Source organism: Lotus japonicus, chromosome 6 (genome assembly GCF_012489685.1).
Source record: "Lotus japonicus ecotype B-129 chromosome 6, LjGifu_v1.2".
Lineage (NCBI taxonomy): Eukaryota > Viridiplantae > Streptophyta > Magnoliopsida > Fabales > Fabaceae > Lotus > Lotus japonicus.
This window is the reverse complement of record NC_080046.1, coordinates 49,888,846-49,914,151: the sequence shown is the minus strand read 5'-3', so window position 1 is coordinate 49,914,151 and position 25,306 is coordinate 49,888,846. Positions and strand designations below refer to the sequence as shown.

Genomic DNA, 25,306 nt, shown 5'->3' with positions numbered 1-25,306 from the left:
GAAAGGTAAAGCTGAAATATCTAGCAACATAAATCCTAAAACAACAATGATGATATTTGTGCACTGACCATTGAAACAATTATCCAACAAGATTAAGTAAAGTTAAAACTGGTGATATAAAAACATTTGAGCCCTCAAATGGGCCACTCTTCTGAAGAAATTTGGCACATGATTAGCCAATCGGAAAACAAAATCTTTGGCTTTATGGTTTGACTTGTCCCTCAAATTCAATAGAAAACTTCAAGACCTCAAAAAAAAAATTAAAATTATACAGCTCAATAAATATAGCTAACACTAGAAGCTCCACTTTACAACATCCTTCCATACAAAATGGTCTAACTCAAAAGTGGGCATGAAGGTAAGGGAATTTGGAAGCTGTAAATTAGGCAGAGATGTTCGTCTTAATCTAGTTTTCATTTTGAATTTACTTGAGCAGACTCTGGCAGGCCTCAATATCAGATTTTTGAGACTCCAATACAGCTTGCCCAGATGCAGAACTAATGACCCCAACTGCACTGTCAAACACTGCTCTCTGGAACAGGTCATCATCCATCTTCTGAAGAATCTCTTTCACCACCTTAAAATCCAACCCCCCAGCCAAAATTACTTTCCCTATGATCTCACCAAAATTACTCGGTGCTTTGGGTAAATCTATGCCAATGTCATCCAGCTGAGAACCAAATGACAAACAGCCACTCCCTATGTCTCCATTTGTAAGTATCTTCTTGATGAATAGATACTCGAGAAGATTGGCAACCGGGTCAACACATGGTGGACTTTTATCAAGTGCAAGGGAAATGGCTGTCTTAACAACCTCAGGGTGGTAAGATGGAGATTTTAACTCCCCCACACACAGTGATGCCTCTTCCAAAATCCTAACACTGAAGTACTCTTCCAGAAGAGAGACGGTTCTGCGATTAAGATCTTCATGATTCAGTTTCACAGCTGGAGCCTGCGGCTTCACAGAGGGCACAGCTGAAACTGGTTTAACAGGTGAAGAGACTTCAGGTGCAGCCTCAGAACCTAAACCAAAGTTTGACGGGCGAGCAGTAAGTGGACCACCTCCATGTACTAGAGCACTACTTCCACTTATTATACCACTACTACCTTGAGGAAGCAATTTTGAATTCAGGGTTGGGGGCTTTGAAAGTAAAGCCGAGTTGTTGCGTCCTGCAGCTTGAGTACCTGACGAGTCCCCTCTTGGCATAGATCTAGTCCTCTGAACCTCCCAGTTGTCATTATCAATTGCAGAACTCCCAGGCATTTTCCTGGTCACTGGCATTCCAGGCGTTCCAGGCATCATACCCCCGGTACCGAGTCGAGCAATGGGGAAGCCCCCAGGGCCGACGTTTCCTTGAACCCCTCCACGGGCATTTCTCATGCTAGCAGTAGCACCTGGACGCAATCCAAGATGTTTTTCAGCCTCTGAGTGAATTTCAGTAATGGTTTTAGCTTTCACCTACAAAAGTCACCATTCGAACTTGATCAGTAAGTGCACTTAGCATAGCATAACATGTCTTAGAATAAAACAATGTAAAAAATTACCTCTTCACGTCTAGGAACCCAGTTATTGGCACGCAAATCTAAAACATTGCGAACCATAAACCTTAGCCGTGCGACAAGTTGGGGGTTTTTGCTCAGTTCTTTCAATCGGCTAAAATACAAATCATTTATTCGCCGCGATTTAAGACTTTCATCAAGCTGCTTGCCAATAGTATTGAAAAATTGGCATATGGCTTCAACATTTTCCTCAACTGGACAAGAATTGCTGTCTGGGGGTCCTAAAAGCTCCTGTTCCAAGTAATAACTAGATGGATTAGTGGTAGTCCTAAAGCACCGTAAGTTTATATCATGTAATTGTAAAATCTAAATTCCTTTATGAACCTGAACAATGTGATGAACAATCTTTTCAGGAACCATCCTCTGCTTCAAAAGCTCACCAATTAAACGTATATTTCCAAGGGTACGAAGCTTGATCAGTCTTTCCTTGTCTGTACGCTCCATCTCCTGCTCAGGAGCAGTCATCTGTTTTACTTCCTCCCTCAGATTATAAGAACCTTCAAAAGCCTCCTGGCAAATATTCAAAAGTACTCGCTTAAAAGTGATTTCTTTTCCACCAGGTTCTTCAGATGGGAATGATTGAAGCTTTTCATTAAGATCAGAACACAGCTGAGCATACATAGGGCAAAATGTTGGTTCTAAAACAGCCTTATCAAATATAAGCGAAATGACACCCTGCAGTAGCAAAGCAAAGAAAGACAATTAGGAACAGGAATGTGAACATAAATATTAAATAGATTGACAACAGCTATTGAAGAATGACCTTCAAGATGTCAGCTGATGTAATGCCAGAATCAATTAACTGGCCCTTCAAGAGATCAAACTTCTCCGGAGTTAGCTTATTTAGTATTCTGCATAAAATAAGAACAACATAAATAGTGGGAGCAACCTTATTGTACATAATAGCAGAAGCTATCTCATTCATTTTAAATAGTAGAAACATAAAGTTCCAAAGGCAAATTGACACAGTAACCATGCGAAAAAAGCTTGAGAGAAAAAAAGATTAAAAAATGGTTCATTAAAATGTAAAAGGAAGTACCAAAACCTTTCATCAAAAATAGACTTATTTGCTATTTTTATGAATCAGTTAAAGAATGGCAGAATTTCTCAAATTGTTCATGATTGAATCCTTGGTATACCTACTTGCTAGCACGGCCAACGCAACTACATAACAACTAAAGTACAAGCACGAAATTGAAGATTCAGGCAAGCTGGCATGATAACCCATAATGCTACTAGAGTACAGCACAATTGACACCCATATCTATTATCACAAGTTTTTTAGAACTATTACCCTTTTACAGTCTTCAAGACACGATCCTTTTCAGAGAGAGTTTCTCTCCTAACTGACCACGGAACCTCCGCCTTAGCTAGAGTGTTAGATCCTCCCTGAATAAACAAAGGAACAGTAGGTTATAAAAAGATCTTAAAATTCATTATGACAAGTTTAATATGCAAGTGATGAAGGAGTATACAGATCATCATGCAATTTACTAAAATTCTTGTATAAGTAGTGTCTACTAGAACTACTTTAAATCTCCTCATCATGTAATTCTAATAATATCAAAACAAACTTAGTAACAGTCAGTTTACAAGTCTAAGCAGGAATGGATCAGACTTCAAAAGAATATCACATAGCAATCATGCAATTACTTATCAAAATCAATTCCCCTTCTTTAACTGCAGTCCAGCATAAAACAAGAGCCTTTAGTAATTGTAAGTTGTAACTACTATAACTACAAAGGACAATTTCATTCTTTGAACTAAAGTAAACCTAAAAACGCCAAATGCAAATGAATAACATAAACAAATCAATAGTAAATCTAAAGTAGCCATAGAAAGTAGAAACATGGATAAAGATGACTTGAGGCAAAACTGATAACCGCTAAACAAACACAAGACAAGCCAAAAAGTTGTAGGGTCTGATTGATTTCTGTTTTTATTTCCTATTTTCCCTTTGAATTACAAAATAAGTTACAAATTTACGTAAAAATGATTACATCCATGTCCAGTATGATTAAAATGCATAGCATGCTAGAGTGGGCATACATAAAAATCTAGAAACAAATGTGTAAATCTTAGTCACAGATTCATCTGGCTATATTAATAAGCAATTTTGTCGATCGTAAATACATCAAGGAACAACAAATATACTAATATAATTATCATGTAACCAAATCCACATAAAACATGTTTCCAAATAACAAAAAGATGTTCATAATTTCAAAGATAACAGAAGGATATAAGTTTGATCCATTGCACACTATCACGGGGCTATATGTTGCCACAAGCTTAAAAGCTTTTACTCCAAAATAAAAACGTGGTGACTGCAATGATATGGCACTTGCTTGATTAATGATAGAATAAAGAGTATCACAATAGCATTGAATTTAAACTCATAACATGTCAACTAAAAACTGATAATTTATTTCTGGCAATGGTTATTACCCCTTGGTTAGAAGAGATTTGTGCCCTCGCAAACTGGGAATTGAGTTGGTCTTGGCGATTAACCTGACTAGCATCATGCTTTCTGAGATTTTCCCAAGATCTATCATCTGGATTAGGCGGAAGTTGTCCAGTACGACCACGCCAGTCACGGCTATCTGGCTCAGAATATCGATTTTGTGATTGAGGTGGAGGCTGCATAAGATAATGTATACATTATTATAGAAAATCTGAAAATGATTACAGATAAATTTATAAAGCATAACATTGGATAGTAGCAATCAAAAGATCAAATATATCAGCTGAATGATATTCAAGTTATCAGATAAGTTTCCTCTTCATATGATAAAAACAAGTATGTTCACTACCAAAAACCAATTAACCCGGACCAACTTCATCAGTTAACTTGCCAAATGAAATGAATGGTTCTAAGCAAAGTTTACATCATAATTAGAAGATAGAAAAGATGGTTACATTGCTTTCAGTACGGCTCCAACTTTGATCTTCACCAAGAAGCTCCGCTTCTATATGCTGTTTAGCCTTTAGAATAGCATCAGGGACCTCAACAACCTATGAGTGAAGAAGTTTCAACAGTCAGATAACTATTAAATTAGATATTCATGTTAGTTACCAGAGGACACTGAACTATACCATTTCAGGAGTAGCTTCACATAGAAAGGAGGGGGAAAACAAAAGGAACAATATGAAGAAATTATCTGGAGGCTTAGGCAAAAACAACATAGATTGCCTTCCAATGGAACATAAAATTTCAAAAAAAAAAAAACAGACAGCCTTTATCTAAAATCTCAAAAGTATCAAAAAAGTTATGACAAGGAGACACAAGGAAAGCTGTATAGAAAGAAACTAGAAAAGGAAAAAGTACTCATCACAAGTGTTGATTCTACACTACATTTCATGGATTACTAGGAACATAGTAGCAGATAGATGTGATTAATATAAACTATGAAGCTCAAATCAATAAAGAAAAAGGTAGCAGAAGAAGGTACCATAAAATAAAAATATTTTACTGCTTCAGAAAGATTTTAGAGAATTAATTCAAACAAAATAAACAGCAAATAGCAATTACCTCTCTAAGCTCTAAAAGCTGATCTCTGGTGTATCGCACGCGCTCACGACCTTCAAACCGTGAATCTCCAGTCTATAAAACCAAAAGTACTAAGATAAAAATATCTTCACATAATCCAAAGTTAAACAAGCATATATACACCTCACAAAAGGACAAAACAAGTGAGATTAATGGGTAGGGTAGCACGCAATAATAGAAAAATAAATAAATTAATGAAACTTTAGATAAACAGAGCTGTATGCACAAGCATTGCAGAAACAATCTCTTTCAATCGTTTTCCAGTCAAGTTCATTATGAATTATGGTGATAAAAATCATTAAGCACGATAGCAAACATTCTACTATTTTTATTTGTATATAACCATTCTACTTTTCAACAACATTAGTAACAAATATACTGCTTATATCAATAGAATCCTTTAGTATATCAGGTAGCTCTGAAAAACTGTTTTTACAAGCATTGCCCTCAAAATAATGAAATTTATCAACATGCCCTGAAACACTAGCTCCATAGGCAAGTGAGTACAAAAATGTATGTAGGTTCTTTATGGGTAATCTTATAACTTAAAGAATCCCACCTAAAGCCCACATGTTGTTTTCTGTCCATATTTACAGCAGGTACACATAACTAAGTGCCACAACCAAGATTCAGGACATTCCATTCCGCTTCCGGTTTCGGTTTCCCTTCTGTCTTATTAGTCTTAACTCCAATTAAACAGTGAACAAACAAACACAACAAATAACCCAAAAACACATATTTCCCCCCATTCTTAACCCATTGTCCCAATGCTTATGTACCCAACACTTGCTTACATTACAGCCAATCCAATCAATCACCTGAAAATCCATAACACACTCAAACCTACCCATTATGCAAAAACCATTCACCCAAAAAAAAACCTCAAGTGCCCTTCAAACTTTAGCATAAAACCTTATACCCCATTAACCAAAAAAATCAAAGATCACAACTTTAGCTCATCAAGTTGACATGGGCAATGAGATCCAGATAAAAACACATAACTCTCATACCCAAATCCCAAATAATAACAATCATAAGATGAAAAAAGATAAAGAAAAAGGTGGAAATTGAAGAGGGAAAGATAGATCTAGACCTTGAGAGAGAAAGAAGCAAGAGCGGCGCCATGGGAGCGGAACAAAGGAAGATCGGAGGGAGATGATGAGAGAAGCCTGGTTCCAGCGCCACGTCCACCACCAGGCCTCAAGCTAAGGACAGTTTGATCACCTTGCTGCATATCACAACACTCTGTGAAAAGGGTTGTTGTTGGATATTTCTGTCTCTTCTTCTGCGGAGAGGAGAGGAGAATGGAAGAGAAGAGAAGAGAAGAGAAGAGAAAGAGAAAGAGAAGAGAACAAGACAAGAAAAAACGGTGCAAAACCCTTCCTCCTTTAGTTACAAACAAACACACTGTTGTAATCCAATCCCTATTTTTCTTTTGTCAATATTTATAGAAATCACTAACTATATGTTTTTACTGCTTTTGGTGGGTTACATAGGATGAAAAAAGATTTGATAAGAGTCCTAGATAAAGTAGGATAGATTCTTAAAAAAAATATTAAGCGTAAAAGATACTAATATTATGTCATGGTATTTGGATTGGATAGTTATAACTTATAAGATATAAGATATGGATTTTAGTTAGAAGTTTTTAGATTGAATTTTTATAAAATTGATGTATGTTTGGCAAGAGACCATGAGCATGATGCATCTTTCTTGGTGGCTGCTTTGCTTTGCGCATGGAAGAATGGAGGATGGACGCGCCGCAATGGCGGAAGCATTGGCTCTGTGATGGGCTCTTTATAAGATGCGGGAGTTGGAGATGGACGTTGTGGTGGTGGAGTCGGACTCTGTGGTTGTTATTAAGGCTTTGCAGACGCGTTCTTGTAATCAGATGATGTTGCCCCTGTTATTGAAGAATGTCTTAGCTTATCTGGTGATTTTAATAGTATTCACTTTGCTCATGTTGGAAGAGAATCAAATGTCGCAGCTCATGAATTGGCTGCTTTGGTTAGTGTTAATCCTGAAAATGTATGATGGGATAGTCCACCAACTCTTGTGGCTCAGGCTCTAATTGTGGACATTTTGGCATGTGATTTATAAAATAGGCGCATAATTACTCCAAAAAAAGAGGGGCAAACCCTACAAACAAACAAATGGTTCAACTAAAATAGACATGGGTTGTTTGCACCTTGGAGGTGGTGCGGTGCCTCTAAAATATGAAGACCATTCATTTGGGTACACAATGCTAAAAGAAAATAAATGAAAAATCACAGGTTAACGTCTCAGAAAGTAGATGTCATTACAGTTTTCAGCCAAAAGCGACCAACGCCTGAAGAATGTTGATGATGAATCGACAAACCTTCGACACACTATCGTTGCCTCTTTTGCAAATAAATTTGCAACTGCAATACCTTCACGAAGAGTATGATGCAACGACACCCTCCAATTCCTTCTCAAAATATTACAAATCAGGTTTATTATGGGGCTTATTACAATCGAGTCTATTGCAAATTCATCCGATTAAATCTGTTTCCGAATCCATTTCATACTTTTTCCATCTAATCGAGTCGGGTAGGACAGGCTCATCAGATTGACGTGTCCAACGTGCACCCCCAATGCAAAACTATGAAGGTACCCATCCTTTTTTAAAAAAATATTAATATGTAGTAAAATATAAGTTAATAATAATTTCCACCATTATAATTGTATTATAAAATTTGAATTTGCGTGTTTTTAAAAACACTATGAATCACCGTAGAATTGGAATTGCTATTTATTTATTTTATTTTTTTGAAAAGCTACTAGCCCAATTTTTAAAATTTACTTTCTACTGTTTATTTGGAAATAAAATCCTCACTTTTCCTCCTTTTTTATGGACCTTCTCCCCATTCCCTAGGGCACCGCCAACTCCACTCACATCATTTGCATTCTTCCCTCTTTTCGGTAAGAGGAGGCAAATTTGGTACCCATATCGCTATCTTTCTTGCATGTGGTTGAAGCTCTGATTCAATACCAGAGGGAATCCGATCCGTTGTTGGAACCTCCAATTTATACCATCGCGGGGAAATGAAGGCCGCAAACTTGAGAGAGAGGTCATTATGAAGAGAAAAAGCTTGAGAGAAGGGTTATTGAAATGTTTAAATCTAGAAAGAAGGAGTTATGGAGAAGGTTAAAGGGAGGCGTGGCGTGAAAATAAAAATTCTCCGTATAACATAGAAGGTTTGAGATGACAAGTTGTAAGAGTTGGGTGACATATGAGCTAGGAATGAGAAGGTCCGAGGATTAATCCATAAAGAGTGTAATTTATCTATTTTTTTTGTCAGAGGTTCAAAGTTCATTCAATACCAAAGGGTTGCCAAACAGCACTTACAACATGTGAGGCTAAACCTCAGCGAGCAATAACACAATGCAAAGATAAACAATTAAGAGACTAGCATGCACACTCATACAAAGCTGAAACATCCAGGTGAAACCATGATGTAAAAACCCTAAAGGTATTACAAAAGCCCCTGTAAGACTAAAAGCAAATTAACACAGATTATATCATCAATTTTAAACAGTGCTCCCATGTTGCAAACTCATCGACTCTGTCGGAGTTGCATTGTGCGGCTATTGGAGAAGCACGAGGCTTCAGCGACATCAATGGGAGCTAATTAGTGTCTCTGAAACAAAGAGAAGGAAAGCTTCTGTTAGCACAGGAACGAGGTCGAGCGGAGGGTCTCAGATGACATTTTCATACTGTGAGGATCCGTAACTCTCATATGTGAGGCGGCAACACTTTTTTTTAATGGGCCCTATCTTTGTGTTGAATTTTAAAAAATTGGCACGTTGGCATGTGGATAGAAAACTGGGCCGAGAGGTCATTTCTTTAGGTTCGTCTTTCTTTTGTCTTAAGATAGATCAATGTGTTCTGTTCAAAAAAAAAAAGATAGATTATTGTGATATGCAAAAAACCACAAAGGTTGATAAAGAATAAAAAAAAACAAAAATATATGAAGTTATACGTTACCATTTCAATTTTGTGGGTGGAGTCGGATTGTATATACCGTGGTGATTAATGCTATTCAAGACAACTCAGTCCGCAATTCCTACCTGGGGCTTATTGTAGCAGACATCAAGAGCCTTGCAACTTCTTTCAAATTCATCTCTTTTAAGCATATGTGGCTAAGGAAGCAAATACATTGGCTCATTATTTGGCCAAATTCTCTGTACAAAATGAGGATGTTGTTGGTCTTCTTATGTTTTCCCTTCCAGTTTCCACACTTGTACTAAGTCGGATATTCTTTCGCACATTTTCTAATTGAATGGATTACATTTCCGTCAAAAGAACTCTAATTCCAAGTTTCTTCCACGCTTTCTGGGTCTTCTTCTTCGTTGGCTCTTGAATTGATTCAACTAAGATATGCATGCCATAAGGAGAACACCAAAACTATCAATGTGTGTTTTCGGTGTTAATTAGGTTCCCCCTATTGCATACTTTGGTTACCAATTAGCAATATTAACATACAAAAATGCATCTAGCAAGCTATAAGAGTTTGGGCAAGGCTGTTATTCTCATGGTAATTGTAGACTAATAAAATGAGCAAATAAAGAAAGCGTGGGGTTTAGGGTTCTTAGTTTTTATTTGGAAAAGGATTTGTGCGTTATTATCTAAATTGTTTGATTCATTGGAGGCGTTTGGTACAAGGTTGAGAAATACATTGTGTAAATAGATTATTTTAATAAAATGAATATTAAGAAAATATAAAATAAAAAGAATAACTAAATGAGTTGAAATTTATAAAAACACATATTACCATACTATTGGAACACCTTACTGAGGATGGTTTAACTCAATTTTTGTCCAGGGTCATTTAGACAACGTTTTATTTATGATTTTCAACAATAGAAATGACCTTAAGTAAAACAGTCTTGCCATTGTTTCATAAATATGCCGGCATTGTATCACTCGACCATCTCTTTGGACAAAATGAATCTCGCTTTCATCGTCCCAGGATGACCAACATGATGTTCTACTTAGTTGTGAAACATTTGAGCCTTCTAAACGCTATTGAGTTTTTTGACAATTTGTGTTGGGGAAATCCTTGAATTTTTTTATTGAAAAAATATATAAAAATTAAAAAAGTATAAGGCCCATTTAATCATTTAATCTCTTGTTTAGCTAATTTTCTAAACTTTATTAACAGAACTAACATAGATAAACTTGACTATTTTGTGCACATGAAAGCTGCACGGAAGTTTTTGAAAGCAGGTTACATGGATCAGATATTGAGTTACGCTGCTGCATATTGTACTGATTTGGGTCCTCTCTGAGGAATTTGCAAAATCTGCTTAACTATAGAACAAATTAAATGTGTGATCGAGAAGAATGAAAGATAGAAATCATGATGATATGGCAAGTAAAATTATTGGAACTCACTCACATATATACATACCAGTTTTATAAGGAAGCTCTCTCTGATATATATGATATATACTGCTAGATCTCATCTCAAAGTTGGAGTGACTACATTATCGCAAGATGTAGAAGCTGCAACTTACGTACCTAACGATTTCAATTTCATGGTAGCTAGCTTAGTTTTTAAGTACTTACGTCCCAAGATTGCTCATCACACGTTTTTTTTTCTTACTTCAACACAACGTAGTCTCTGAAAGCAACACATTCATTTCATGACAATTGTATTTTTTTAATTCTTTTTCATTTTTGATTAATTTGGTGCATGAATTAAAAAAGGTTTCTACACACAGCTGTAAAATTGCACTAAATTTGTCTGGGATATTCTTATTAACTGAGCTAAATTACATAATAATAAATAAATAATAACGGTCCAAATGAGAGATGAGTTTATTTATTTAATGAGTAAAATTTGGGTGGATTTGACTCACGCGTCAACTGAACACTCAACTTTCTAAAGGAAAATGTTTTATCTTTATTGAGCTAATTAACATGTGTTGGTAAATAAGAGATAAAGAGATTATTGTATATACTGATAGATATATCTCACAGTCGGCAGTTATAAAATTAATTTTTTTGAGATTTTAAGATCATAATAAGTGAGTAGATTCCTCGACTAATTGTTTAAAAGAACACAATTATCAAACAAATGTTATTAGAGTTGTAAATAAGTTTTTTTTTGTTTTTTTTTTTGAAATAAGAGTTCTAAATAAGTTGAATCTACCGGTCTATAGGAGTCAATACTCAATATTCTTGTGTACAAAGACAATTGTACATTGACGTGAGTCGTGAGATAAATATGAATTTCATTCACCCCATATCAAGGAAAAGAGTTTGACCGTATGAGTACATTAATGATTGATAAATCTCTGAAAACAAGTCTTTATGACCATACAAAGTGCCCTTGCTCGTTTGATTTTATATTACCTTGTTGACCTCTTTAATTCTTTTCGTTTGGTTATAGCTTAAATCCCTCAAATAACTTGTTCTTTTCACTAACCAAACATCAAAGAAATTGATACCAATAAACCATTCTTTCACATCAGTCAAGCTATCAATTTTAAGCTGGTTTTGCACATCTTACCCACTAGTATTCAAACCTCTAATATGATATATGAACAACCAAAAAACATGGTGAAAAATAAAAATAGTTTGTTAAATATTTGGTCAGGAGAGTTTTTTCATGATCATATCTGGTTCAAACAAGATTGACTCGTGGAGAATATATAAATCCTTGGTGTAGGTAGGTTTCCCATTCATAGTTCGAGTGAGATTGACTCAGTGGAGAGTACCTAAGTACTTGATACGAAGAGTTTTGTCACCCCATAGTAATCATTTTGATTCGAATGACTGACTAGAGAATAATTAAAATCTTAAATACTTTGTAGGGAATTTTTTAACTTTTATAAACACTTATTTATCCTATTTCTAATTAATGTAAAACTTTTCAACACCTCGAAAAAGATTGTCTCGGTAAAAAAATTGAAATTAAATATCATAGCAGAGACCATTTTTGGAGGCATGCAAATTGTTGGAAGTTTGAAAAGGAAAGGAAGGAAGCCCAAGAAGCTCACCAACATAGCTATTGGAGAAGGCTTGAAAGCCAAGGTGGTTGGTTGAAGTTGAACCATGGACGAAGCTTAGCTTTAAGGCAATGGAGACCCTGCAACCAACAACTAGATGACAGCACAGCACCCTTATGTGGACACATTAGGTGAGAAAAGAAAACCAAGCCCTTCAACAACACCAATCTTCCTTCATAAAATACAAACTTTTGTATTCTATGATCTCAACCTCAACTCCACCACAAGACAACCTTATTGTGTTTTGTGTCCCCTTCACCAAGTCACCACCATGGAAGCCAGTGCTGGACTGGTCGCCGGGTCACATAACCGCAATGAACTTGTGGTCATTCATGGCCATGAAGAGGTAATGATCAAAATCTAGTAGTAACAACGAAAGATGAAAGTTATGTACTAGAATAAACACTTTTTCTTCTTTGTGTTTGTTATGATCAAATAGTACTAGTTTGATTAGTAATATTAACTATCATGCATGTCATGTTACTTTGGTGCAGCACAAGCCTTTGAAGAACTTGGATGGCCAAGTGTGTGAGATTTGTGGGGATGGCGTGGGACTCACGGTGGATGGAGACTTGTTTGTGGCCTGCAATGAGTGTGGTTTTCCAGTGTGCAGGCCTTGCTATGAGTATGAAAGGAGAGAAGGAAGCCAGAACTGTCCACAGTGCAAGACCAGATACAAGCGTCTCAAAGGTAAGGACTTTTGTCGAGTGTTTGCGAGTTTTCAGTTTTAAGTTTCAAATGAAAAATTTAAAACAAAACATGTTTGGCTAAAATTGAGCCTGAAATGATTTGTGACTCACTTTTAAAATGTTCTTCCTTTTAAAAATGTGTACTAATGCTACTGTCAGTCGTCAGATATAGTTGTAGTAGTGTTCAATTGAAATTGGTTGAAATCAAGGTAAACATGGAAGGAAACTGATTATGATCACTACTGTTTGTTGATTATGTTGTAATTGTGCTCAGGGAGTCCACGAGTGGAAGGAGATGATGATGAAGAGGATGTGGATGACATTGAGCATGAGTTCAACATAGATGATCAAAAGAACAAGCAGGTCAATGTTGTAGAAGCCTTGCTTCATGGGAAGATGAGCTATGGAAGAGGTCTTGAAGATGATGAGAACTCCCAGTTCCCACCTGTAATTTCTGGCGGCCGTTCTCGACCTGTAAGATTTTCACACCATTTCATTCTACACTAGAATTTTTTTCTCATATTCAATAAAACTAAGAGTTCTTCATGATTGCATGCAGGTAAGTGGAGAATTTCCAGTAGGATCACATTATGGGGAGCAGATGTTATCTTCTTCACTGCATAAACGAATCCATCCATATCCTATGTCTGAATCTGGTAAGATGTAGTCTAGTTTACAAGCCGTATTTCAATTTCATTCGTGGAAACCTTTTGTCACATGAACAGTTGAACACATCCTTGAAATGTTTTTCTTAGAATACTTCAAGTCATGAAATTTATTTATAAAATGGCTTGCTGTGATGACTAATCCAGGAAGTGTAGCATGGGATGAAAAGAAAGAGGAAGGATGGAAAGATAGAATGGATGACTGGAAATTGCAGCAAGGAAATTTGGGGCCTGAAGCTGATGAAGATACTGATGCATCTATGTATGCTTATTGCAATTAGGAAACTATCTATGATGTAGTAATTGATAATTAACTATAATGATTAATGAAATGATCAAATGAATAACAGAAATTATGTGTATATGTAAATTGTTATTGCAGGCTAGATGAAGCAAGGCAACCACTGTCAAGGAAAGTACCAATAGCATCTAGCAAAATCAATCCATACAGGATGGTGATTGTGGCAAGGCTTGTTATTCTTGCTTTCTTCCTAAGATACAGGATTCTGAACCCGGTACATGATGCACTGGGGCTATGGCTAACCTCTATCATTTGTGAGATCTGGTTTGCATTTTCATGGATTCTTGATCAGTTTCCCAAATGGTTTCCCATTGATCGCGAGACCTACCTTGATCGTCTTTCCATCAGGTAAAGGTTGCACAATTCCTACAAAAACACAACTTTGTCTTAGAAGTGTTAATTTGATGGAGAGACTTATTAAGAGACAAAAGCATAAAGGATATGCATATTTGATTTTATTTGTTTCCCCTTGAAAACTTCTTAGCAAGTTATGTTAAACAAATGAATATACTTAGGGCGCGTTTCGGTGAACAGATTAATTAAGCCCTTGTGGCAAATTGCACTTGCACATATTGAAATGAACTCAAAATATGTTTGAACTTATGTAGCTGACCAAAATGTTTCAGGTATGAGCGTGAAGGTGAACCCAACATGCTTGCTCCAGTAGATTTCTTTGTTAGTACTGTGGATCCCATGAAGGAACCTCCTCTGGTTACAGCAAACACCATTCTCTCCATCTTGGCCGTGGATTACCCAGTTGATAAGGTATCATGCTACATCTCTGATGATGGAGCTTCAATGTGTACATTTGAAGCACTGTCAGAAACTGCAGAGTTTGCTAGGAAGTGGGTGCCATTCTGTAAGAAATTTTCTATAGAACCTCGAGCACCTGAGATGTACTTCAGTGAGAAAATTGACTATCTTAAGGACAAAGTTCAACCAACCTTTGTTAAAGAGCGTCGAGCAATGAAGGTATGTATTAGGATCTCGTTTGGATATGAACTAAAGAGAACATATTGAAGCTTATCTGCTAGAAAAAACACCGGATAAGCTCCAATAAGCGTTCTTTGATTCGCATCCAAACAGGCTCTATGTGTACTAAAATGTTTGAAGATTTGAATTTATCTGTTTAGAACAAGGATTCAATGTTGAATTGGGTTTGCTTGACAGAGAGAATATGAAGAGTTTAAGGTTAGGATCAATGCACTTGTTGCAAAAGCACAGAAGGTTCCTCCAGAAGGGTGGATCATGCAGGATGGGACACCATGGCCAGGGAACAACACTAAGGATCATCCAGGGATGATTCAAGTTTTTCTTGGAAACAGTGGAGGTGTTGATACTGAAGGAAATCAGCTTCCTCGCCTTGTTTATGTTTCGAGAGAGAAAAGGCCTGGTTTTCAACATCACAAGAAAGCTGGTGCCATGAATGCTCTGGTAAAAAAATTTAGCAGCTTTTGCTACTTGTTACTTGCATCATCACATCATTGAATACAACAGTTATTTGGTTCTCCTAAAATAATTGCTGTAATTTCCAGGTTCGGGTCTCTGCTGTTCTCACAAATGCTCCTTTCATGCTGAACTTGGATTGTGATCATTATATCAATAACAGCAAGGCTGTCAGAGAGGCCATGTGCTTCTTGATGGACCCTCAAACTGGGAAGAAGGTTTGCTATGTTCAGTTTCCTCAGAGATTTGATGGCATAGATACTCATGATCGTTACGCCAACAGGAACACAGTTTTCTTTGATGTAAGTCAATGCAAAACACTGCCAAAAAACAAGTTTTTCTATGCTATTGATTTTCTTTTAGAATTGGCCAACGTAAAACATGGCCGTATCTTTAATATGGATCAAGTGAGCCATATAGCCGGCCTCACTTAATGGGATAAGGCTTTTGTTTGTTGTTGTTGTAAGCAGAATGCTTGATTTCTTCCCCTTTACAACATTTTTTTCTGCAGATTAACATGAAGGGTCTAGATGGTATTCAAGGTCCTGTATATGTCGGCACAGGGTGTGTTTTTAGGAGGCAAGCTTTATATGGATATAATCCTCCCAAGGGTCCCAAGAGACCGAAAATGGTAAGCTGTGACTGCTGCCCTTGTTTCGGAAGCCGCAAGAAGCTTAAGCATGCTAAGAGTGATGTAAATGGAGAGGCTGCAAGCCTAAAAGGTTCTCATCTTGTTTTTTCTATCATTTTTCTAATCTATTGGCACTAGTTTGTATGCAAATTGATATCCTTGTAGCTACTCTAACCTTAATTTTCTCACTTGTTTCAATAGGGATGGATGATGACAAAGAAGTGCTCATGTCCCAGATGAACTTTGAAAAGAAATTTGGACAGTCTTCTATATTTGTGACTTCCACCTTGATGGAAGAGGGTGGTGTACCTCCTTCCTCAAGTCCAGCTGGCATGCTTAAAGAAGCCATTCATGTAATCAGCTGTGGATATGAAGATAAAACTGAATGGGGACTTGAGGTATAACAACAACACCTGACTTATAACTCCTTCATATCTTAGGCTATGCTTGGATATCTGTTGGCATCAGCAATTATACGTAAAAAAAGTAAACGAAACTCTTATTGTGGACTAGAATGAAAGTTTTTTCACATTGCACTCATCTGGTATGCAAACACACACTTAATTGTTCTACTTAAGAAAGTTATCTCATCCATGCCTTTTCAACTGTGCAGGTTGGCTGGATTTATGGATCTATCACAGAGGATATTCTAACAGGTTTCAAGATGCATTGCCGGGGGTGGAGGTCCATTTACTGCATGCCAAGGAGAGCTGCATTCAAGGGTACTGCTCCTATCAACTTGTCAGATCGGCTCAACCAGGTGCTTCGTTGGGCCCTTGGTTCCATTGAGATATTCTTCAGTCACCATTGCCCTTTATGGTATGGCTACAAGGAAAAGAAGCTAAAGTGGCTTGAGAGATTTGCCTATGCCAACACAACTATCTACCCCTTCACCTCCATCCCTCTTGTTGCCTACTGTGTTCTTCCTGCAGTTTGCTTACTCACTGACAAGTTCATCATGCCTCCGGTAACAATTTTCTTCTTCCACTTCATATTATAAAGATTTAAGTGCATGTTTGGAAATCCTTCTACAACCGATTTTGAAGTCAAAATAAATTTTGGGGAGAAGCTTTTGTCCATAACTTCTGGGTGCTATAATTGATTATGAGGAAAGAGAAGTTGGTCCAAACATGCTATTTTACATGATATGCTTATGAAATTATAACCTCCCACTTTCCATCATAACCTTTAAAACCACAAGACATAATTTGAATGCTAATAATCTTTATTGTGTAGTAGGGCAAATCTTATAATCCATTATCCATTTTAGCTAAAAAAAAGCTAGGACCTTTAATACTTACTCAAGGTGCTTATAGAATTCATTCCAACTTATCAAGCCTCTTTGCTTATAATGCTACTTTTTTTGCTTGCTGATGATCCAGATAAGCACTTTTGCTGGTTTGTACTTTATTGCTCTCTTCTCTTCAATCATTGCAACGGGTGTTATTGAGCTGAAATGGAGTGGAGTGAGCATTGAGGAATGGTGGAGAAATGAGCAGTTCTGGGTCATTGGTGGTGTATCAGCACATCTCTTTGCTGTTATACAAGGTCTTCTGAAGGTTCTGGCTGGAATTGACACCAACTTCACTGTTACATCCAAGGCAACAGATGATGAAGACTTCGGCGAATTATATGCAATTAAGTGGACTACCCTCCTAATTCCTCCAACCACTATCTTAATCATCAATATTGTTGGTGTTGTTGCTGGAGTCTCAGATGCCATAAACAATGGCTACCAATCCTGGGGACCACTATTTGGGAAGCTCTTCTTTTCCTTCTGGGTGATTGTCCATCTCTATCCATTCCTCAAAGGTTTGATGGGTCGGCAGAACCGCACGCCGACCATTGTCGTGATTTGGTCAGTGCTATTGGCTTCTATTTTCTCCTTGCTGTGGGTGAGAATTGATCCATTTGTCCTTAAGACTAAGGGACCTGACACCAAGCTATGTGGAATCAACTGCTGAAAATGCTGGTTTTCCTATAGTTCTTTGATTGACATCTTTAGAAGATGTGGTGGGACATTCTTGATTTTACAGTATGATGCACAAACCAACAAAGTGGCAATGCACACAGATGAATAAGGAAAGGGTGGAAATTTTGTGTAGTATGAAAGAGTGTTCTCATTTTTGCAAAGGTTCTCAGTGACATTTTGGTTACCATTGTTTTAGCTCAAACTGCCTAAGGATTGTAATTTGTCAAGTGCATCAAAATGACTGTGTAATCTATTCATTGTTGCAAGATTTGTAAGAGTAGTGTGCCTTTTTACTGGAATCATGCTCTAATTGAAAAGCATATATAAAAACAGCATAAGGAAGAAAATACTAATGGTATGAACAAGAAAACTAAAACATTGTAATAACGGGCAATGGCAGCAAGTTCAGCAGGAACTGTACCTGCCATATTCTGAATCAGCTGCCTTAAGCAGGTTCCAAAGATCAAGCTAAGTGGTGACCATCTGAGGGAAGGATCACGTGACATGCCTAGACAGTTTTACTAAAATCCTAGCTTTCTTTTCATTGTTTGTTAAAATCACAGTTTTCTTCATAATAGACTTGGAATAGCTTAATGAAAAAATTGTTCACATGCCTTAGAATTTGAGCCAAATTAGGCCCTAAAACCTAGCTCAGAGGTGAGGATATCTCTACTCATTTTAACAACTTAATTAGTCAATGTAGGACCTTAGCACACCCCCTCACATCCAGAGCTAGACATCTGATGAACAGATCCAAAATAGACTCTGATACCAACTTAAAATTCGCGTTAGCCCTAACTTTTGGAGTAGAGTTGGTCCTAATCCAAATACTAAGAAACTCCACATTGGTTTGTTGTTGCTGTTGTTGTTGTTAGTGTTTGAGTGTGTAGAGAGAGTTACAATATAAGAATGTTATTTTTGTATTGAGATTGAGACAAGTAATGCTTGACAATTAATTCATGAACTATGATCCTGGACTCCAAAACACACAGAGGAAGAAAAAGAACCAACTAGCATGCGTATATTCTTTCTTTATGTATGGTAAGAGTTATGTTAGGACCCAAGAGGTTCCTCCACTGTTGAGGGTTTATTCTAGAAGGGGGCATAGAGTTGAGGGGGTTTAATTGCGTAGTTAATATTCTATTTTAGAAGAGAATGTTTTATTCTTAGGAGTTATCTTTATTATTAGGGAGAATCTTTTATTATTAGGAGTTATCTTTTATTATTAGGAATTGATATCTTTTATTTTAGGATGGTATCTTTATTTAGTATTATATATAGGAATTGAGTGTAAGGAGGAGAATCATCTGAGAATTATTAAGTTGTACGGGAACCAGCCCTGTTTTTGGAGGAACCAGCCTCTGTTCTTAATAAATTCCAGACTATTTATTCCTGCAAATTGCTCTGCTACCTTACTTACCTGTTAGGGATTTTTACTCTCTAACAAATTGGTCCGACCTGCCCTTGGCCAACACTGTTCCTCCGTGACACTGTTCCTCACGTACTGTGCATTCCGCGCTATTGTTCATCGCGCTCTGTTCACATTTGCGTACTTTTCGGTTTTGTTTTTCTTTCACAATTTTGTGCTGTCATGGAGGCTTGGCAAACTACTATGGCAACAGAGATTGAGGACGTCCGTGGAAGACTCGATGACCTCCACGGGGCGGTCGATAGTGGCTTATCTCGGCTGGAGGGGATGATCACCGCCTTGGCACAACAGGTGTCGGGGTCGTCCAGTTCTTCGTCCGCTGGCCACAGCACCGCTGATCTGACCGGACCTGCACCTCGCCCTTGGCATAAAAAGGTTGATCTGCCGACATTTGAAGGGGTCGATCCGATGTCTTGGATTGCTCGGGCGGAGAAATTTTTTGTTGTCCAGCGTGTGACCGAGGAAGAAAAGATGCACCTTGCTTTCATTAGCATGGAAGGGGTGGCTGTCCACTGGTTCCGTTATCTCCAGCGTCGCACTCCTGACCTCACATGGGGTTCATTCACTCCACGTTTGCTTCAGCGTTTTGGTGACGGTAGTAAGGGGAACGTCTACGAGCAACTTAAGACTCTCCGTCAATCAGGTTCTGTTGTTGATTTTGTGAACGAGTTTGAAGCGTTGGTGGCTCAGATTCCCGATCCATCCGACGAGCAGTTGTTGGGGTATTTTGTAGGGGGCCTCAAGCTCGAGATTCTCTATCGAGTGCGTTCTTTTCGTCCTACAGAACTGTCGCGCGCTATTGAGCTTGCTCAAGATGTCGAAGCTGAAGTGTCTCTTGGCCAAGGTCGTTCGGTATCTCAACGCGGTTCTTTTCCTCCACGCTTTCCAACTCGGGGTGGCATCATGGCTAATTCCCCGGCCGGGTCCTCTTCGGCTACGGTGAGCAGTTCCGCGGCATCCCCAATTCGTTCTGACACACAAGGGTCTCGCAACATGGCTACCGCCCAACGAAGTAGCTCTTCCTTTGGGTCCACCACAACTTTTCCCGGCCGAGAGGGTGCAGCTTCGAGACCTAGACCCGCTCAGAGATTACCGGATGCTGAGTTCGTAAAACACTTGCGCAATGGCACTTGCTTTCGCTGTGGTTTGGCATATACCTCGGATCATATCTGTCCCAACGCGAGCCTACGCGTTACCATTCTAGGTGAGACTGAGGAGATTATCGTGGAGGCGGCGAGTACTGAGGCAGAGGAGCTGGTTGAGGATCTAGCGGACCAGTTGCAGTGCCAGACTATGGAGCTCGCGCATCTTGTCCCTAGCACTATTACCCCTCCCAAAACCATGAGAATTTGGGGCGAGATTGCGGGCGTTGCGGTGCACGTCCTTATTGACTGCGGGGCTAGTCACAACTTTGTAGCTCCGGATTTGGTCTCTCGAATGGGATTGGCAACACATCCTACTCAGCGTTTCGGAGTTCACCTGGGGAATGGACGTTGTGAAAAGTCTCAGGGTTGTTGTAAGAACTTGATGCTGACGATGCAAGGGTACACTTATGTGGGCGATTTTTTCTTATTTGATCTTGGAGGTTTGGATGTGGTCCTCGACATGACATGGCTGGCTTCTTTGGGAGACGTGCGACATAATTGGAAGGCCCTCACTATGACTTTTCATGCTCAAGGCTCGATCATCCACCTATGTGGGGATTCCAGTTTGCAGATGTCGGGACAACCGTCGAAGGTCTTCGGTAAAACGTCGGAGTTAGAGGTTGCTGCTATGATGCTGTTTTATTTTGAGTGGCTCCGTGAACAGGACGGGTGAGCGCCGGTGAGGAGCAACGTTTGGACAGTGTTAAAGTGTCCCAGTTGCATAAACTCCTGGAGCAGTTTCGGGATGTCTTTGACAAGCCCACAGGCCTTCCGCCGCGTAGAGATGTAGATCACCAGATTTCTCTTTTGGACGGCACGAGTCCCATTAATGTTCGTCCTTACCGTTATCCGCACTTGCAAAAAGATGAGATTGAAAGGCAGGTTGCTGAAATGTTACGAGAAGGTATCATCCGTCCTAGCAACAGTCCTTTCTCCAGCCCGGTGATTCTAGTTAAGAAGAAGGATGACAGTTGGCGATTTTGTGTCGACTATAGAGCTTTGAACAAAGCAACGGTGCCGGACAAATTTCCCATCCCTGTAATTGAGGAGTTGCTGGACGAGTTATTTGGTGCTGCGTACTTCTCTAAAATTGATCTGAAGGCAGGTTATCATCAGATTCGGATGAGTGAAGGGGACATTCCGAAGACGGCTTTTCGCACTCATCAAGGACATTATGAATCCTTAGTTATGCCGTTTGGTCTCACTAACGCCCCGGCTACCTTCCAGCGTGCTATGAATTTTGTGCTACAACCTTTCCTACGGAAATTTGTCTTAGTCTTCTTCGATGACATACTGGTGTACAGCAGAGATTGGGAGCACCATTTGAGCCACGTGACAGAGGTATTGTTACTGCTTCGTCGTCATAAATTTTTTGCTAACCGGAAAAAGTGCAGTTTTGGGAGAACAACCATTGCTTATTTAGGACATCTAATCTCTCACGAGGGAGTTTCCATGGATCCCACCAAAGTGGAGGCTGTAGTACATTGGCCTACTCCGCGCTCTGTCAAGGCTTTACAGGGTTTTCTTGGTCTCACTGGTTATTATCGGAAGTTTGTACGGAATTATGGGCGAATTGCAAAGCCGCTCACAGATTTATTGAAGAAAGGAGCTTTTGAGTGGAACGGGGCAGCAACTGATGCTTTCAATGCACTCAAGGAAGCACTAACTCAAGCACCGGTGTTGGTCCTTCCGAATTTTTCAGAACCCTTCGCTATCGAGTGTGATGCTTGCGGTTCAGGTTTAGGGGTTGTTTTGATGCAAGATAAGCGACCTGTGGCGTACTACAGCAAGGGCCTAGCTGATTCGGTTTTGAGGAAATCTGTGTATGAAAAGGAGTTGATGGCCTTGGTTCTCGCAATTCAGCGCTGGCGGCCCTACCTTCTCGGGAGGCGTTTCACTGTCTTCACTGATCAGAGGAGTCTGAAATATTTGTTGGAGCAGCGGATTACCACTCAGAACCAACAGAATTGGTTGGCTAAGTTGTTGGGCTATGATTTCGACATTATATATAAGGTGGGGGCTACGAATAAGGCAGCGGATGCATTGTCCAGAATGTATGAGGAAACAGAGTTGAGGGTTTTATCTAAACCTTTCTGGCTTGATTCCAGTGAACTTGATGACGAGGTTCATTCGGATCCTACTCTAGGCAAGATTATGGGGGAGGTACAGCAGGATCCGGACTCACACCCTACCTACACTTTGGAGAATGGGAGGTTGTATTACCAGGGCCGACGGGTGTTGTCGTCCACTTCGAAGTGGATTCCTAAGCTCTTACAGGAGTTTCATACGACTCCTACTGGTGGTCATTCAGGGGTTTTCAAGACTTATCGCCGAGTGGGCCAATCGCTGTACTGGAAGGGAATGAAGAAGTCGGTGACGGATTTTGTGGCAGCATGCCATACTTGTCAGCGTAGTAAGTATCAGGCCGCTTCCCCTATGGGTTTGCTCCAACCCTTGCCTGTACCAAACGCGGTTTGGGAGGAGGTTAGTATGGATTTCATTATCGGCCTCCCTAAATCTAAGGGGTATGATGCACTGTTGGTGGTGATTGACAGGCTAAGTAAGTATGGACACTTCATTTTGATTAAGCACCCCTACTCCGCTCGTTCAATTGCAGAAGTTTTCTCGAAGGAAGTGGTCCGGTTGCATGGCATTCCCATTTCCATCGTGAGTGATCGAGACCCGACCTTTTTGAGTCACTTTTGGCAAGAGCTTTTTAAATTGCAGGGGACTACTCTGAGAATGAGCACAGCGTACCACCCGGAGACAGATGGGCAGACCGAGGTTCTGAATCGCACGGTTGAGACTTACTTGCGTTGTTTTAGCTCCGAGCAGCCCAAGTCTTGGGTTGATTTCATACATTGGGCAGAATATTGGTATAATACCAGTTTTCATTCTGCTGCGCAGAGCACTCCATTTGAGATTGTCTATGGTCGCCCTCCTCCCTCCATTTCACGTTTCATTCCTGGGGAGACGCTGGTGGAAGCTGTGGCCCAGGATCTAATGGATCGAGATGAAGCCTTGAAGCAGCTTAAGTATCACTTGGAGCGAGCTCAGAATCACATGGTGAAATATGCCAACGCTCACTGACGCCCACACGATGTCAAGGTGGGAGATTGGTTTTACCTGAAAATTAAGCCGCATCGTCAGAATTCTATGCCCTCTCGGTTACATCCTAAGCTGGCTGCTCGGTTCTATGGTCCTTACTTGGTGACTAAACAGTTCGGGGCTGTGGCTTTTCAACTACGGCTACCTTCTTCCGCCCGCATTCACCCTGTTTTTCATGTGTCACAGCTGAAGAAGGTCATTGGTGAACGTCAGGTTCAGGCGGAGTTACCCCCGGATTTAGAGCACCAGGCTGAAGTCTTTGTTCTCGATCGTGTGTTGAAGGTAAGGGAAGTTCAGCAAGGGGATGTGGTGAAGCGCCAGGTTTTGATTCAGTGGTTTCACAAGGCTGCGGAAGAAGCTACTTGGGAAGACTTCACTGTGATCAACGAGCAGTTTCCAGACTTCAACCTTGAGGACAAGGTTAAATCTTTGGAGGGGAGTATTGTTAGGACCCAAGAGGTTCCTCCACTGTTGAGGGTTTATTCTAGAAGGGGGCATAGAGTTGAGGGGGTTTAATTGCGTAGTTAATATTCTATTTTAGAAGAGAATGTTTTATTCTTAGGAGTTATCTTTATTATTAGGGAGAATCTTTTATTATTAGGAGTTATCTTTTATTATTAGGAATTGATATCTTTTATTTTAGGATGGTATCTTTATTGAGTATTATATATAGGAATTGAGTGTAAGGAGGAGAATCATCTGAGAATTATTAAGTTGTACGGGAACCAGCCCTGTTTTTGGAGGAACCAACCTCTGTTCTTAATAAATTCCAGACTATTTATTCCTGCAAATTGCTCTGCTACCTTACTTACCTGTTAGGGATTTTTACTCTCTAACAAGTTAGCACGGAAAAATTGTAGTAATAGATTTTTTTATAACTTGAAGTTAACACATTAATAATGAATAAACCCTAAATCTAAACTACTGATTTGATTCTTTTTTTAATCATGTTTTTTATAAACAAAAAATCATGCTATTTAAGTTTATCCAAATTAACAAAAGGATATATTGTAATGATAACTAGTTTCAGCAATAACTAAAACAAAATTGAAGCAGCGTCGGAAAGAACTTACTTGATTAAAACATTGTATTCCGATGATCTGATTTCTGCTTTGCTTTGTATGAATCCATTTTTTTTTAGATAATTCGAATCCAATCATTAAAAAAACATGAATTTTAAGGAGGAAGAAGAGAGAGGGGAACAAAATTTATGCTTGAGATTTAGTCCTTTGTTTCTTCATATGCTTATGCATATCATAAAGCAGAATCTCCTTATCACTGCTATCATGTCAAATTCAACAAATAAATGGTTGGCTTCACTCTAACTATGATGTTAATTGAATGTAAAAGGTGGGAGCTTATATCTTTCAGGTGAAGAAACAAGGTGGAGACATCTTATCCTTCTGTAAACATCAAGATAGGATCTCAGTATCCAGAAAAAGGTTGAGTTTCATAACTATGCAGCAACATGGATCTGAATTTGAGCATAAGGATCAACACTAATAGGTTTAAAACGTCAAACATCTTAGGAAGAATGTCCAGCTTCTACAGTTGTAGTATAAACATAATGATACTGAAACCTGATATGCTTATTACACCTATGTACCTTAACAAGGGGAGAACTTTAATCAACAAAAACGTGCCCTCTTCAGAAAGATGTTGTCTCCACATTGAGCTGTATTTCTCAAACAAGTACTTTTCACTGGTTTCAAGTTAAATTTAGGTGCATTATAACTTCAATTCAACCTTTTCAACCCTTCAAGTCATTAGTA

General features: G+C 38.9%; 2 protein-coding genes, 2 long non-coding RNA genes and 1 other non-coding gene across 5 annotated transcripts; 1 reads left to right on the top strand and 4 right to left on the bottom strand.

Moving 5' to 3' along the window:
* Positions 1-97: 97 nt before the first annotated feature.
* Positions 98-6,524, bottom strand: LOC130722364 (eukaryotic translation initiation factor-like). The gene is made up of 9 exons (XM_057573066.1): positions 6,204-6,524; positions 5,093-5,164; positions 4,480-4,575; positions 4,009-4,200; positions 2,855-2,949; positions 2,324-2,411; positions 1,885-2,235; positions 1,546-1,791; positions 98-1,459 (listed from the first exon to the last, which is right to left on the bottom strand). The coding sequence occupies exons 1-9, from the start codon at positions 6,342-6,344 to the stop codon at positions 425-427; spliced, it is 2,316 nt and encodes a 771-aa protein (XP_057429049.1). The 5' UTR covers positions 6,345-6,524; the 3' UTR covers positions 98-424.
* LOC130727130 (small nucleolar RNA snoR103) lies at positions 5,620-5,724 on the bottom strand. Its single transcript, XR_009015166.1, has one exon. It is a non-coding gene; the product is annotated as a small nucleolar RNA snoR103 (small nucleolar RNA).
* Positions 6,525-8,556: 2,032 nt separating the features above from the next.
* Positions 8,557-12,261, bottom strand: LOC130726417 (uncharacterized). The gene is made up of 2 exons (XR_009014828.1): positions 9,120-12,261; positions 8,557-9,020 (listed from the first exon to the last, which is right to left on the bottom strand). It is a non-coding gene; the product is annotated as an uncharacterized LOC130726417 (long non-coding RNA).
* Positions 12,262-12,333: 72 nt separating this feature from the next.
* Positions 12,334-18,151, top strand: LOC130726415 (cellulose synthase A catalytic subunit 7 [UDP-forming]). The gene is made up of 13 exons (XM_057577672.1): positions 12,334-12,494; positions 12,643-12,838; positions 13,112-13,311; positions 13,397-13,493; positions 13,650-13,764; positions 13,885-14,151; positions 14,430-14,775; positions 14,974-15,237; positions 15,339-15,551; positions 15,761-15,971; positions 16,082-16,278; positions 16,494-16,847; positions 17,263-18,151. Exons 1-13 carry the CDS (start codon positions 12,420-12,422, stop codon positions 17,842-17,844), a joined length of 3,117 nt encoding a protein of 1,038 aa, XP_057433655.1. The 5' UTR covers positions 12,334-12,419; the 3' UTR covers positions 17,845-18,151.
* Positions 13,795-24,803, bottom strand: LOC130726416 (uncharacterized). Its single transcript, XR_009014827.1, has 2 exons — positions 24,608-24,803; positions 13,795-14,169 (listed from the first exon to the last, which is right to left on the bottom strand). It is a non-coding gene; the product is annotated as an uncharacterized LOC130726416 (long non-coding RNA).
* Between the last annotated feature and the right edge of the window lie 503 nt (positions 24,804-25,306).

Excerpts from the sequence above, each read along its gene's own strand:
- LOC130722364 (XM_057573066.1), bottom strand. The coding sequence starts at position 6,344 with ATGCAGCAAGGTGATCAAACTGTCCTTAGCTTGAGGCCTGGTGGTGGA. Across the intron at positions 1,792-1,884 it reads TTGTTCATCACATTGTTCAG|GAGCTTTTAGGACCCCCAGA; the intron begins GTTCATAAAGGA and ends TACTTGGAACAG. Across the intron at positions 1,460-1,545 it reads GGGTTCCTAGACGTGAAGAG|GTGAAAGCTAAAACCATTAC; the intron begins GTAATTTTTTAC and ends TGACTTTTGTAG.
- LOC130726415 (XM_057577672.1), top strand. The coding sequence starts at position 12,420 with ATGGAAGCCAGTGCTGGACTGGTCGCCGGGTCACATAACCGCAATGAA. Across the intron at positions 12,495-12,642 it reads TCATTCATGGCCATGAAGAG|CACAAGCCTTTGAAGAACTT; the intron begins GTAATGATCAAA and ends ACTTTGGTGCAG. Across the intron at positions 13,312-13,396 it reads CTGGCGGCCGTTCTCGACCT|GTAAGTGGAGAATTTCCAGT; the intron begins GTAAGATTTTCA and ends GATTGCATGCAG.